This window comes from Lynx canadensis, chromosome D1 (genome assembly GCF_007474595.2).
Source record: "Lynx canadensis isolate LIC74 chromosome D1, mLynCan4.pri.v2, whole genome shotgun sequence".
Lineage (NCBI taxonomy): Eukaryota > Metazoa > Chordata > Mammalia > Carnivora > Felidae > Lynx > Lynx canadensis.
The window spans coordinates 46,077,461-46,091,029 of record NC_044312.2 but is presented as its reverse complement, the minus strand read 5'-3'; the positions used below and the strand labels follow the sequence as shown (position 1 = coordinate 46,091,029).

General features: G+C 45.6%; 1 protein-coding gene across 1 annotated transcript; it reads left to right on the top strand.

Annotated features, from left to right (window-relative positions):
• Positions 1 to 746: 746 nt before the first annotated feature.
• On the top strand, positions 747 to 11,524 carry PRSS23 (serine protease 23). Its single transcript, XM_030332855.1, has 2 exons — positions 747 to 800; positions 8,479 to 11,524. Exon 2 carries the CDS (start codon positions 8,492 to 8,494, stop codon positions 9,626 to 9,628), a length of 1,137 nt encoding a protein of 378 aa, XP_030188715.1. The 5' UTR covers positions 747 to 800; positions 8,479 to 8,491; the 3' UTR covers positions 9,629 to 11,524.
• Positions 11,525 to 13,569: the final 2,045 nt, after the last annotated feature.

Here is a 13,569-nt window from a genome sequence, read left to right as displayed (position 1 = left end):
CGCCCGCCACTCGGAAGCCACCCAGCCCTACTGTGCCCCGGACCCTACGCACCCACCGAGCGCCGAAAGGGATGCCAAGCTTTGCTGGTCCTGCCACCGGGACGCAGCTCGGCGTTCCTCAGAGGAACTGAGTGACGGGGAAGGAACTCGGTCATCCCCTAAAAACTCAAGTGCACAGATTTTCCACAATTCCTCAATTTGCCGAGGTGTTCCCCACGCCCCAGGTGTAGCCCGCGCTCTTAGCGCTAGGCTGGGGTTGGGGGACCACCTTGGGGGGCACCCGGTCTTCGCGAGCAGGCATTTGAGTGCAGGCGGCGAAGGCCCGAGGCTCGCTCCGGAGGCTGCGCCCGAGCCGCGGGGGTGCGCGGTGCCGGAAGGGTGAAGGCGAGCGGCTCCCAGGCCGGGCGGGCCCTCCGCGAGACCGGCGCGGACTGGCGCGGAGAGGCCGGGACCGGCGACAGCCGCCGCGCCGCGGGGGCCCACCTGCGCGGACCGCACGGCGACCCCCGCTTGGGGGAGGGCCGGAGGCGAGGGGCGGGGGCGGGGGCGGGGGCGCGGGCAGGGTGCGGGGGTGGGGGGCGGGCGGCGGCCGCGCGGCTTCCCCGAGGCCGGAGGCGGGGCGGGCGGGCCTCTCGTGGCGCGGGGGGCGGACCCGCCCGCTGCCGGCGCCGCTCGCCCGCCCGCCTGCTCGCACTCGGTCGCGCCGCGGGGCAGGCATGGGAGCCGCACGCGGCCTCCCGGCGCCCACACCTGTTTGAACGGCGCGGCGAGCCGCGGCCCCGGCGGGCTGCTCGGCGCGGGTGAGTGCGGGCGCGGGATGGGGACACCGCCGGAACGCGCGGGGAGCGCGGCGCCGAGAGCAGCGGGACAAAGGGCCGGTGCGCGCGGCTCGGGGTGACTTGCGGGCTGCGTGCGGGGGGCACCCGAGACCCCGCCGGGCCGCCCTCGGGGCTGGAGGGCTGGGACCCGGGCTGGGAGCTCCGCGGAGACTCCGGGGCTGCGGGGCGCTAGCATTCACGCAGTGTCACCATGCAGCGGGTGGGAAGGACGGATTTGAAAGTGCTATCTTGGATGCTGGGTGGGAGTAGGGAAAGAGCCGGCTCTGGGCAGTTTCGCCTGCAGCTGGGCTGTGACAACACCCCCACCTCCCCCGCACGCGCACACCCGCACCCACCACCACCTCTTACTTTCTTTGAGTTTTGCATGTGTGTGTATTCCAGCATGATCCGAGAATTAATTTTTAACTCTGGGCACGTGATGATGAACACATCCTAGCCAGCAAAGAAAGGGCAAGCAAACACAGGTTGGGGATTAGGATAGGATCTTTTTTCTGGAGCCTTGGGTGATGACTGCGTGCTTCTCTGTAAACTATCTGTGAACTATCATCGTTGTTGGAGGCCAATGTTTCTTCTACGGCCTGTGGACATTCATCCCGAGTTAACTTTTAGATAAAAGTTTGAAAAGTTTAAAAATTGTTTTAAAAGAGGAGGGAGAATAATTATCTCGATGAGGGAAAACCACCATTCCCCTCCAGAATACAAATTAGGGTTGCTTTCCAACATCTCACGAAAAAGCAGCTGATAAAAATCCTGGGTGTTTTATTGTCCTTTCGGGGACACCCACGGAGACTTTAGAAAAAGAAACAGCCCCTGGCTGGTGGACCGCTCCAGGTAGCTCAGGATCTGTTGTTGGGATGGTCTGGCTTCCCTCAGCCCCTGAAACGGAACATAAGGAGTCCCTACGTGGTCCTCAGGAGCAGATGGGCCAGTGGCCTTGCGGGAAGGGGTTGAATTTATAGTTTGAAGTCAGCTGTGGCCAAAAGCGTAATGCCAATTAATAGAGGGTATTTACTGCACTTGTTTCAGGATCCTCCTGGTGTCCAAGACGTTTTAAACAGGCGGTAGGACTCTGGGTCTCTCCACAAGTCTGACAGGAGTAGATTGGAGGTGGAGTGGGGAGAAGGAATTTAGGAGATGCTACAAAAGCCACTATGTTTACTTGGGAAAGTTTGGTGGTAGGCACACCTTCTGCATTTGAGTAATTTGCTTCACCTGTGTTTTCCCCACTTAAACAGTCAGGAGATAACTTGTCATGCTTTCCTGTGCCTGAACTGAAAAGGAAGCTTCCTAGGTAACTAATAGGGATCCTATTTTTGTAACACTGACAACTTATTCAGTTAGATGGTGAATATGGGTGCACTTTTCTGTCTGTAGTTTAAGTGCCAAAGTGCCCATTAGTGGGTCTGAGAACATTACTGGCCTCCGTCTGCAGTGTTTAATAGCCTCAAGTTCTCCTGCATGTTTCTTCTCATTGATCCCTTAGGATTCAGTCCACCAGGCCTTATTCATGCATAACTCCCCCTGACTCTGGGGAATTCACATCTCCTGGTCTCACCACTGAATTTTATACACTCTGTTCTTGTTCTGTCACCAGGTTTGTCCCGAGCTCACCAGGGTAGTTCATTTTGCCTAAAATCTGAGAAAAAGTTAAACTTCGTTTGACCACAAGTTATGTTTAGGGTGGCTGGGCTTGTAAACGCCCTGCATTTCTTTCCTGTACAGGCTATAATTCTTAAACCAGTATGTGATTAGGTCTGTTTTCCTTTAACAGGTTCTGTGACTCAGGAAAATGAGAGCAAGCCTGGCTCAGAGGGTTCACAGAGCTTTGTTCGTTTTTAGGTATTTGCTTTAGGAATTAGCATGGTTTCACTGTTCAGTATTCCTGGCCACAGATTCCATGGAAAACCCTTTGTTATCCTTCCAGATGGTGTCCAAAACTTTTATCTCTACAGACTTTCCCACTGTTTGTTTCGACATTACTGTTTATAGTGGTCACAGGAATTCATCTGTTGTACAATAGAGAATGTATGTCCTGAGGATTAGATTTTTTTTTTCTTTTGCCCAGCACTTGTTTGCTGTAGGAGTTAAATCCTTCCCCCAAACTCTTGCCCTCTTGAGGAGACCTGTGTTGTTGCAGTTTTGAAAACTAAGGTGCAGATCTAGGACAGAGAGGTTCCAGTGTCTGGTCTCCAGGCAGATAGATGTTGTTTGTACGTCTCTGATGATGTGCAAGGTCCCTTCACCATAAGATGATTAGTGGACCGTGAAGCAGCAGCATCCTCATAAACTATAAATATTTGTAGACAGTGGACAGCAGGACAGTGGCTCCTATTGAGTGATAAAACACAGAATGTGTAACTCTTATGCAGCAGATAGAGCTGGAATAGTTTCTGTATTACTAAACATGGTAATACACCTTACCTTTTCTTAGTTTCTGTATTACTAAACATGGTAATACACCTTAACTTTTCATCCTGTTTGTCATTCAGGCGATACATGAGGATACTTAGCTGAGAACTTTGAAAGATAAGGGCACCTGGGTGGCTTAGGTGGTTGAGTGTCGGACTTTTGATCTCAGCTCAAGTCTTGATCCCAGGGTCATGAGTTCAAGCCCTCTGTAGGGCTCCACACTGGGTGTGAAGCCTACTTCAAATAAATAAATATATATATAATCTTTTTAAATGTAAAAAAGATAATTATATATGTGAGGAATCTTTAGCCAATAAAAGCTTATTTCTAGAAATGAAACGTTGTAGGCCTGAATTTTCTTCATCTGGATTTATATATAGTGAGGATAAGATTTGGAAATCTTCATTCTTTTTTTTAAGTATGCATATTTTCGTCAGTTCTATTTGGATAAAGTTATTCATTTGTGAAAGCAAGAGAATTTAAAGTTATGTAATCCATCAGTTACCTTTCCAATAATGAGATTATTAATGTTTATTTTTTATTTGAGAGAGAGAGAGCCTGGGAGAGGGGGAGGGGAAAGAAGAGGGGAGAGAGAGAGAGAGAATGAATGAATAAATAAATGAATCCCAAGCAGACTCCATGCTCAGCCCGACTCGGGGCTCGATCCTACGACCCCTGGGATCATGACCTGAGCTAAAGGCAAGTCAGAAGCTTAACTGACCGAGCCACTCAGGTGCCCCAAGATATGAATGTTTTTATTCTGTTTCCATCCCAGAGTGTTTGTTTAAATAAACTTAAAGGGGCATAGTGCAGGCTTGCTTTGAGTTTATAAAAATGGAAACAGTAATTGTGTCCTGGGAAATTATTCAGGAAATTATTATCAGGTGAGTTGAGAAATTAATGCAAAACTATCACCCTAATTTTTAAGCATCACGGTTATCGTTGGTGTATTAATAATGGGAAAGGGGTCAGGGTAGGGTATGAATGCCTAGGGAAAGGGCCTTAGTGGGTGAGGTTTCCCCCTCACACTTTTCTGAGCCAGCACACCCAACCATTCTTCTACTCCATTCTTGAAAGCTGCCCTCTGCTGGAAGCATTTGTTTTCTTGGCCAACTGATGAGGGAAATCTGGTCTCCCAGATAGGCGAGAGATTAACAAGATACATTTTCCTTTTTCCCTCTACCTCCTTCCTCTTTAATTGTGTGGAAGTAAGCTCCTGAGCAGTAAATGATGGTGCGGACCCTGTTTGTATACAACACGGTGCTTGCCCTGGACTTTTGTGACCCTGGAAAATTATAAAATTAGAGAATCCGGGCCTGAAATGACCAGCACTAAAAAGACTAAAGAGATCATCCAGTTCAGGTTGCTATTCAGAATAGTTTCTAAACTACCCTAAACACACATTTGAATAAGGGTGGGGGGGGAGCAGCTTATAAAGTTTGTAACCTTTAGTACAGGTGTCAGTTTAAACCCATTAGGGAGCCTGAGAATGGACAACTTTATCTCCCAATTTACAATCAGTTATTTAAATGCTGTTAGATTGTACACCTGAAGCTTATATAATATTTCAATAAAATTTAAAACTTAATCAGTTGGAATAATTTGACCTGAATTAGTCTGCATTAATTTCTAAATCTGAATTAAAGTCTTTTTAATGCAGTTTTTTAGTTTTCAGAGTTACAAAGAAAATTTAATCAAGATATGAAACATCAGAACAAGGTCTTATCACAAAAGTTAATGAGTTTAAGCAATAATATAGGAACATTGGGGGACAATATTTCAGACTACTAGAAATTAGTGTTTTTGAGGTACCTAAAAAGTTTATCTCTAAAGGATTAAAGCTTCAACCTACCCTGTTGGTTTAGCAATCCTTTACTTATAGATGGCTGACTTCTCCTTCACTGGCTAAATGATCAGAATTTAAGTTGTAAGGGGTCTGAATTAGTAATATTATTTAATGAATATTGGATATTCTACCTAGAATATTTTGTGAGTTTATTTATTTATTTTGAGAGAGACAGAGACAGCATGAGCAGGGAAGGGGGAGAGAGAGGATCCCAAGCAGGCTCTGCACTGCCAGCTGCAGAGCTCCAGCCGGGGCTCCAACACTTGAACTGTGAGATCATGACCTAAGCTGAAACCAAGAGTCCACTGCGTAACAGCTGAGCCACCTAGGTGCCCCATCTACCTAGAATATCAATATTCGATAGAGAATATTCATATCCTAATAATAATCTGCAGTAGACTCTTTAGCATTCTCTCCCAGCGTTCTGTGATTTGTAAATGACCCCAAAGGTCCTTGGCACAGTTGTCTGTCATCTGTCTGAGGAACAAATTTGATCCTGTATGTTGGGAGGCTGCACTGAAGTTGTGGCTACTGAGAGAGCCTAGCTGACTGCCCAGCCCTCACACCCGGGAAAAGACTTGTCTCCATTTCTCCAGACCCACTAGGTCTGGAGAAAACATTTTTTTTTCTGTTTGAAAGACAGACATTTAAAAAAAAAAAAAAAGCCATAACATCACTGTGAAATGAAACACGCTTCAAGGACTTTGAAAGCATTTTTTAAACAGGCTTGCTATATAGGCAAAGCACTTAGAAAAGTGAGATTAGAGTTAATTCTGCCTAAGAGGAGGATAATTCATTAAGATAGGGTTCCTAGTCAAATATATTAAAGTGTGTTTGAACTAGTTTCAGACTCTTTCTTGCCATTCTCTTCCCTGACACCCTTGTCAATGGGTGTTTCTGTGTTGGGTTAAAGACAGATGGCACTGGAGCAGTTCTGCTGCAGTAGGTAGTCCAGACTCTGCACTCCCAGGATCCAATTAACACTTATATTTCCGATTGAGATTTGAAGATGCAGGCTCTAGATGATGAGCATGTGAGACCAACACGTCTGCTGCTCAGTGTCAGCAGGCAACAGCATTCTCCGTGTTAGTCAAAGGGAGGAGGAGGTGGCGTGTAGGGGTCCAAGACCTGGCGCTCCTAGTACATATCACACTTGGCAGGTATTCTGGTGTGGGCGGTGTTTAGTTATGCGGACAGCAGCTTACATAGAGGAGAGGCTGTCCAGGACCTGGATATGTTTAAGGACTGGGTCCTCAGCCAGGATTTGGGGATAATCAGACACAGAGCCATCTCCTGAAGTTTCCTTAAGGGTTGTCCTCACCACACCTATCCCACCCCCGAAGTCCCCTTTGGGGAGGATGGCTTTACTAGCATTAGCATCCCCTCCCTCATCTACTTAGAGCCTTTAGTCAGGATTGTATCCACCCCTCACTCCCCCCACAACAAGCATGTGCAAACACCTGTATGCGCACACACATGTGCCCTATGGTTTTAAGGATTTAGAGAAAGAAGTAGATGTATTTCCTCCCTATAGAAGGGCCCAGGGACTCTTCCTATTTGGAAAAAGAGAAAGAATTTCAAACAATCAGGAAATCCCAAGGAATTGCCTTTTCCAGGAGCTCATTCCTTTTTTAGCCCATCCCTGTTTTCTCTGACAGAAGTGGAATCAGAAAGAAAGAATCAAGCAGAAAGGTCTCAGCAGTGGATGGGGCAAGCTCGCTTAGTGACGTTGGGAGTGTGGATTGTCATGCTCAGCTGGTCTAGATCAGATCAGTGGGATTTTCCAGTTTGATGTGAAAGAAAGCAAAAGGCATCCAAAAGTTGCAGGCAGGTCTGTACTCTCAAAGAGGAAGAGAAGGGGGATGAGAAAATGGTTTCTTCGTCACTCCTGCTAGGTAACAAAGCCTCTGAGACCTAACCCCTGCCTGTCCTTTTGGGAATGCCTCACTGAACAAATTACTCCACCTGCCACATCAGCTTCTCCTGAACAGAAGATTCACAGATAGTCAGAGCCATCCGGTGCTTGAATACTTATGAAAGTACTCCCAATCTTGTTTTTTATTGTTGTTTTTCTTTTGGGATGATTGATCCAGATCTTTCAACATACACGTCAGGATAAAATCCAAACTCCTTCATTTAGTATACAGAGCTCTGCATAATATGGCTCTTGTCTGCTGTCCCACCATGTCCTTTCTCCCACCCTTGCTGAGCTAAATACAATAAATGTCTGAAATGACTTCCACTGTTGATGTCTGTGTCCTTGCATACTGTTGTCCCTTCTAAGTGTCCCCTTCACTCTGCCTTATGTTATCCACCTTCTCTTTACCTTCAACACCCGTCTCCAGCATCACCTCCCCTGAAATGGCTCCTCTGTTCTTGTAACTCCCCACACCTGGATTTCATGCCCTTTCCCTGAGTTACCACATCATCCACATCCATCTCTGTCATTAGCACTCAGTGCGCATCATTCAAAACTGTGGGGTTTTTTAGCCATGTTAATTCATTCACTCTTCCATTAGTACAAGTATTCATTCAATAAATTTGTTCAATAAGTTTTTGTTGAGCGCTAGCAGAAGCCCAAATTCCAGTGATTCGGATGAGTCAGGAACATAGATACAAACACCTGAAAAGTAACCAGCAGTAAAGCTCACAACGTGATAACAGAGGCAATATTAGAGCTTCAGATCTTTGACAGAGATCCTGATAGTATACAACCAAATCCAAAGGAAGGAGGAATAGCTTGATTGTTAGAGACCTGGCTACTCTGGAACTAAATTTATAGTAGCTAAGTTTGTTTTAAATTCATAGAAAAAAAAAAGTCTCGTGCCCTCTTTGGAACCACTGAGATGAATCCCAGTAAGTGTTATGCTGTGGAGCTATAACCTTCCTTGATGCCCAGGTCATTCAGTCAGCTGCATAATTTGAATTTACATGAGCAAGTTCTGAGGATTTTCCAAGCACATGCTGTACTGAGAATGAGCAGAAAGAAGGAAAGAAAGGCAGGTGGATCAGGGAGGCGGGAGAGGGCAGACATTTAGAATCCAGCCCAAAGAAGGTTCAAAATTACACAGAAACTGGGGCTGGTCAAGCAGCTCATCTGGGGATTAATGACGTTTGCACTCCGCCTCCCAGTTGGCCATCACTGGGGGCATCTTCAACACAGAAGGGAATGAACACCCATTCATTTTGAGCACGAAAAAAACGTTCCCAGGTCAAGACTTTGTGTTGTAAGTGAGACCATTATCTAGGATTCGTCTCCACACCCTGATTCCTGGGACAGTTCACAGATTTGGAAACAATGACAGGCATGCTGCCGGGCTGTTTCCTCAGTCAGTCGGTGCTGAGCCCCTTGCCCTCCTGACCTGCTTATCTTTGTTCCTACAGAGTGGTGCTCAGCATGGCGGGGATTCCAGGGCTCCTCCTCCTCCTCCTCCTCCTCCTCCTCTGTGCTGTGGGGCAGGTGAGCCCCTATGGTGCCCACTGGAAACCCACTTGGCCTGCTTACCGCCTCCCTGTGGTCTTGCCCCAGTCCACCCTCAACTTAGGCAAGCCAGACTTCGGGGCTGAAGCCAAATTGGAGGTGTCCTCCTCGTGTGGACCCCAGTGTCACAAGGGGACTCCACTGCCCACTTATGAAGAGGCCAAGCGGTACCTGTCTTATGAAACGCTCTATGCCAATGGCAGCCGCACCGAGACCCAGGTGGGCATTTATGTCCTCAGCAGTGGTGGGCGACAAGAGTCTTCAGGAAAGTCTCGGAGGAAGCGGCAGATTTATGGCTATGACAGCAGATTCAGCATTTTTGGGAAGGACTTCTTGCTCAACTATCCCTTCTCAACATCAGTGAAGTTATCTACAGGCTGTACGGGCACCCTGGTGGCAGAGAAGCATGTGCTCACAGCTGCCCATTGCATACACGATGGGAAAACTTACGTGAAGGGAACCCAGAAACTTCGAGTGGGCTTCCTGAAGCCCAAGTTTAAAGATGGTGGCCGAGGAGCCAACGACTCGAGCTCAGCCATGCCGGAGAAGATGAAGTTTCAGTGGATCCGGGTGAAACGCACCCACGTGCCCAAGGGCTGGATCAAAGGCAATGCCAACGACATCGGTATGGATTATGACTATGCCCTCCTGGAACTGAAAAAACCCCACAAGAGAAAGTTCATGAAGATTGGGGTAAGCCCTCCTGCCAAGCAGCTGCCGGGGGGCAGAATCCACTTCTCTGGTTATGACAATGATCGACCAGGCAATTTGGTGTACCGCTTCTGTGACGTTAAAGATGAGACTTATGACCTGCTCTACCAGCAGTGTGATGCCCAGCCTGGGGCCAGCGGGTCCGGGGTCTATGTGAGGATGTGGAAGCGACAGCAGCAGAAGTGGGAGAGAAAAATTATTGGCATTTTTTCAGGGCACCAGTGGGTAGACATGAATGGTTCTCCGCAGGATTTCAACGTGGCTGTTCGAATCACCCCTCTCAAATATGCCCAGATTTGCTATTGGATTAAAGGAAACTACCTGGATTGTAGGGAGGGGTGACCCAGGGTTCCTTCCTGGCGGCACTTAGTGGTCTCCATGTACTTATTTTAGGACAGGCCAAATTTTGTCATTGGTGTGTGTGTGAGTGTGTGTGTGTGTGTGTGTGTGTGTGTGTGTGTAATGTGTCATAATTATCTTTTACCTAATTTTTAAAAATTGCAAGATGACTGGCTTTATTTGAAAACCGGTTTGTGTATCATATAGCATTTAAACAGGTTAAAGGCATTCTTTTGCATAGAAGTGAAAAAAAAACATGCTGATGTTTGGGATGATAGGGAATATTTAGCAATTAAGTTAATCTTTTACTTTCTGAGAACTTTGATTTTTATTTCATATGAACTTGTTTCAAAGGTTTATATTAAATATGTGGCATATGGGAGATATAAATTCTTAACTTCTTATGTGTGTATGTATGTGTATTTTTTCCTGAGATTCCTCTTGTAATTTTTTTTAATGCCTAATCATTAATGTTTCCAGATGGCAGTGTTCCCTACCACATACAACCCTTAGGAAATTTCACGATACTTCTTAGACAGGCAGGTATACTATTTTTGGATTTGGAGGCATTTACACCGTAGTCCTTGACCAGTAAAATAATTTGTTAACTATATTGGTACACATCTTAAGCTATATCTTACAGTAAGTCAGTATCCCCAGCTGCTTTCAGTGTTGAAATCATTTCTCTCCTGAAGGCTGTTGCTCTGCTTTTGGGGAAGCCTCACAATGTGGCCCTGTCACCTTTGTGACACAACAGAGTAGGCAAGATCGTTTATGCCAAGCCTTCCATTTCACAGGAATTTACTCACATTTCTGAACTAGCTATTTTCCAGAAGACAATAATCGGGGCCTAATTAGAACAGGCTGTATCACTTCCCAGCTAACGGTTGTGGTCACACAAAAACAATCATTTCATTTTACCCCTGGAGTATAGCACATCTCATGTTTTATCATTTGGATGGACTGATTTAAAATGAATTAAATTCCAGAGAACAATGGACGTATTGCTTGGCAGATGTCACAACAGAATAACCACTTGTTTGGAGCCTGGCACAGTCCTACAACCTAATCAAAATTATTCTACATAGTTTTCAGTGTGGTTTCAGGGAGCTATGTACTTGTGCAGCTTGGAAGCTTTCCTCTTTTACTTACTTTATAGTAAAAATACTGGGATGGCGCTTTAACAAAAACCCAATAGGACATTTTCCCCACTAGCTTTAAAAGGGCCTCTTTTACTGGGATGCTTTAGGCTACAGGCACATATGATCAAGTACAGTGGCAAAACTGGAAATTGGGAGAATGAGAAGCAGATCAGAATCACCACTCCAGTCAATGTCGTTATGAATGTCTTATCAATATGATAATCACAGTTTCTAAAGCAAAGAATTTGACTTATTTTATGTTTTCATTTTATGCATCTTAGCCTGAGCACATCTTCTGAATGGATCAGTGGAGAAAAAAAAAAAAGCAAATGGATTATAGGGCAGATGTTTGCTGGGCTTATACCTTAGGTAACGGCCTGGCTTGTGACTATTTGTGAGGACATTCAGTTACAGCACTGATGCTTAGATATTCTCTGTGTGGCTTTTGGTTTGTGTTTCTTGAGCTTTTCGGAAGAATAATCCTGAAAAGACACTGAAGAAAAGTACAGTCATGGTGCTTTCTTCAAGTCACAAAAGAAATACTATGCGTAGCAAAGAGATGTAGGACCCGCCAGGATTCTTCTGAGCTCCAGTACAGTTTGCTCTGGAATCTAGCAGGAATCTAGCCTGAGGAAGAAGACAGTCTGCATCCCTATGTTTGGTATTTGGGGCGCGGGTGGGGGTTGTTTTTGCTTTTGCTTGGTGTGAAAAGAAGTTCACTGAACACATAGAACTAATTAAAAAAAAAAAAAAAAAAGATGCTCCTTTTGTAAAGCACCTGATTTCTTGATTTTGATTGTTTGCAAAATTTTGGATTTGGAGGCATTTACACCATAGCCCTTGACCAGTAAAATAATTTGTTAACTATATTGGTACACATCTTAAACTATATCTTACAGTAAGTCAGTATCCCCAGCTGCTTTCAGTGTTGAAATCATTTCTCTCCTGAAGACTGTTGCTCTGCTTTTGGGGAAGCCTCACAATGTGGCCCTGTCACCTTTGTGACACAACAGAGTAGGCAAGATTGTTTATGCCAAGCCTTCCATTTCACAGGATTTTACTCACATTTCTGAACTAGCTATTTTCCAGAAGACAATAATCGGGGCCTCAGCAAGGGTAGGTAATGGCAGAAAGTCAAAATAATATCAGTGTTTAGTTCACAAACAGGTATAATTTACTAAAGAATAGCACCATATGCTCTGTACAACATCACTCACAGGTGATAAAATAACCCTAAATGCCCAGCTTTTCAGTGGTGACAAGAAGCATGGTATCAAACCATTGTGGATTTGAAATAAAAGACAAAGAAAGGACTCTCACGATATTATTAATATAATTAGTGTTTTACATGTATTAGTTATACACTGTAAGGGTATATTCCTAGTGAGACGAGTAGAACAACATTCCTAAAATGTGTGCCACGAAAACTCATCCTTCCAGATTTCCTACCGCAAGCAAAAAGGGCACCATCATCAAGGAGGAGGGAGATGCCTCCCAGTACTCCGTCTCCTAATCAGAAATTGCATTGCCTATTTGCACTTTGAACACTCTAAGAAGTCCTGTAGTGAAGAGACCTGTTTATGTTAAAATCAGCATGTCAATAAAGATCTTCCATTACTCAACCCTCGTTTTCTCACATAATGCCCATGAGCAATTTAGTGTTCTAATAACTACATCTTGGGGATCACCATAACAGCCCTTGCTCAAGGTGATGCTGTGGAAAGTATGATGAGACCCTAGTGGCGTCAGGTATTGGTGTGTTTGGGGTTTAACCAGAACCCTGTATCCAGATTCGGAAATGCTCCGAGGGTAAAGTGGGAGAGGATAAACTTGCAAATCACGTGTCGCGGAGAGTCAGAAAGTTATAGCAGAATTAGGGATACTTTTTTCCCATAGACTTTATTCAGAATTTTGAATTTTAGAAAGAAGCTAGTCCAAAAAAGAAGAAAAGAAAAATAGGGCTAAAGAGGTAAATAAAGAGGTAAAGTAGTGAAGTGTTATACGTAGTTTTTTCTTTTTTTGGGGGGGGGGGCAAAAATGAATTTAAAAAAACTGGAAAGTAAATTGGAACATCAAGATCATGCTCTTCTCTTTCTGTGACTCTGTCTACCTGCTCAGTATGAGAACAAGTCCCCAGTGATGCTTGGGTCAATATTTAAGGTAGTGACTGCTCTCCAAAGCCTACCGGAGTCTTTGGTCCAGATCTTGTTGAGGATACCAAGCCCACACCAGAATGAACAGCTTCTATTCCATCTACCCTGTGCTACTGAAGGGCAAACAGCAGCCATCCAGGGTGATGGGGGTGGGAATGAGGGGTTCTGCCTGCGTCCTCAGCACTGCCTCTCTAAGGGCTGCTTAAGGGGCCTCAGCCAGTGGGTCTAGCAGTCGGGCCCTGCACTGGTCTGCCTCTCCTTGCTTGGTCTGAGTTCTCCTTTCATGCCTGGCCCTTTTCTTAGTCATTGTCGTGAACCAGCTCAAGGATGCCTTGAAGTTGCCTTTGTCAATTGATTTCTATGGATATTTGGGAAAGTGGCCATTTAGTTTCTCATCCAGAATGGAGCTCTTTGATGATTGAAAAGGAATTCTGTGAATAATGAGGCTAGGGCAGCAGGCATTTCCCAGCTATGCCTGGGGAAATCCAGCATGTCTGCTCACTTTAACTTGGTAAGCCCTTCAAAGCACTGTATGGAAGGAGTGCAGACCGACAGCCATCCTCAGTAATCTCGGAGGGACTGGGGCGGCAGCTCCCCGCGTGTCTCGTCTCTGTGTTTCCGCTGTGGTTCCTACTGCGTGCCTTCTTTG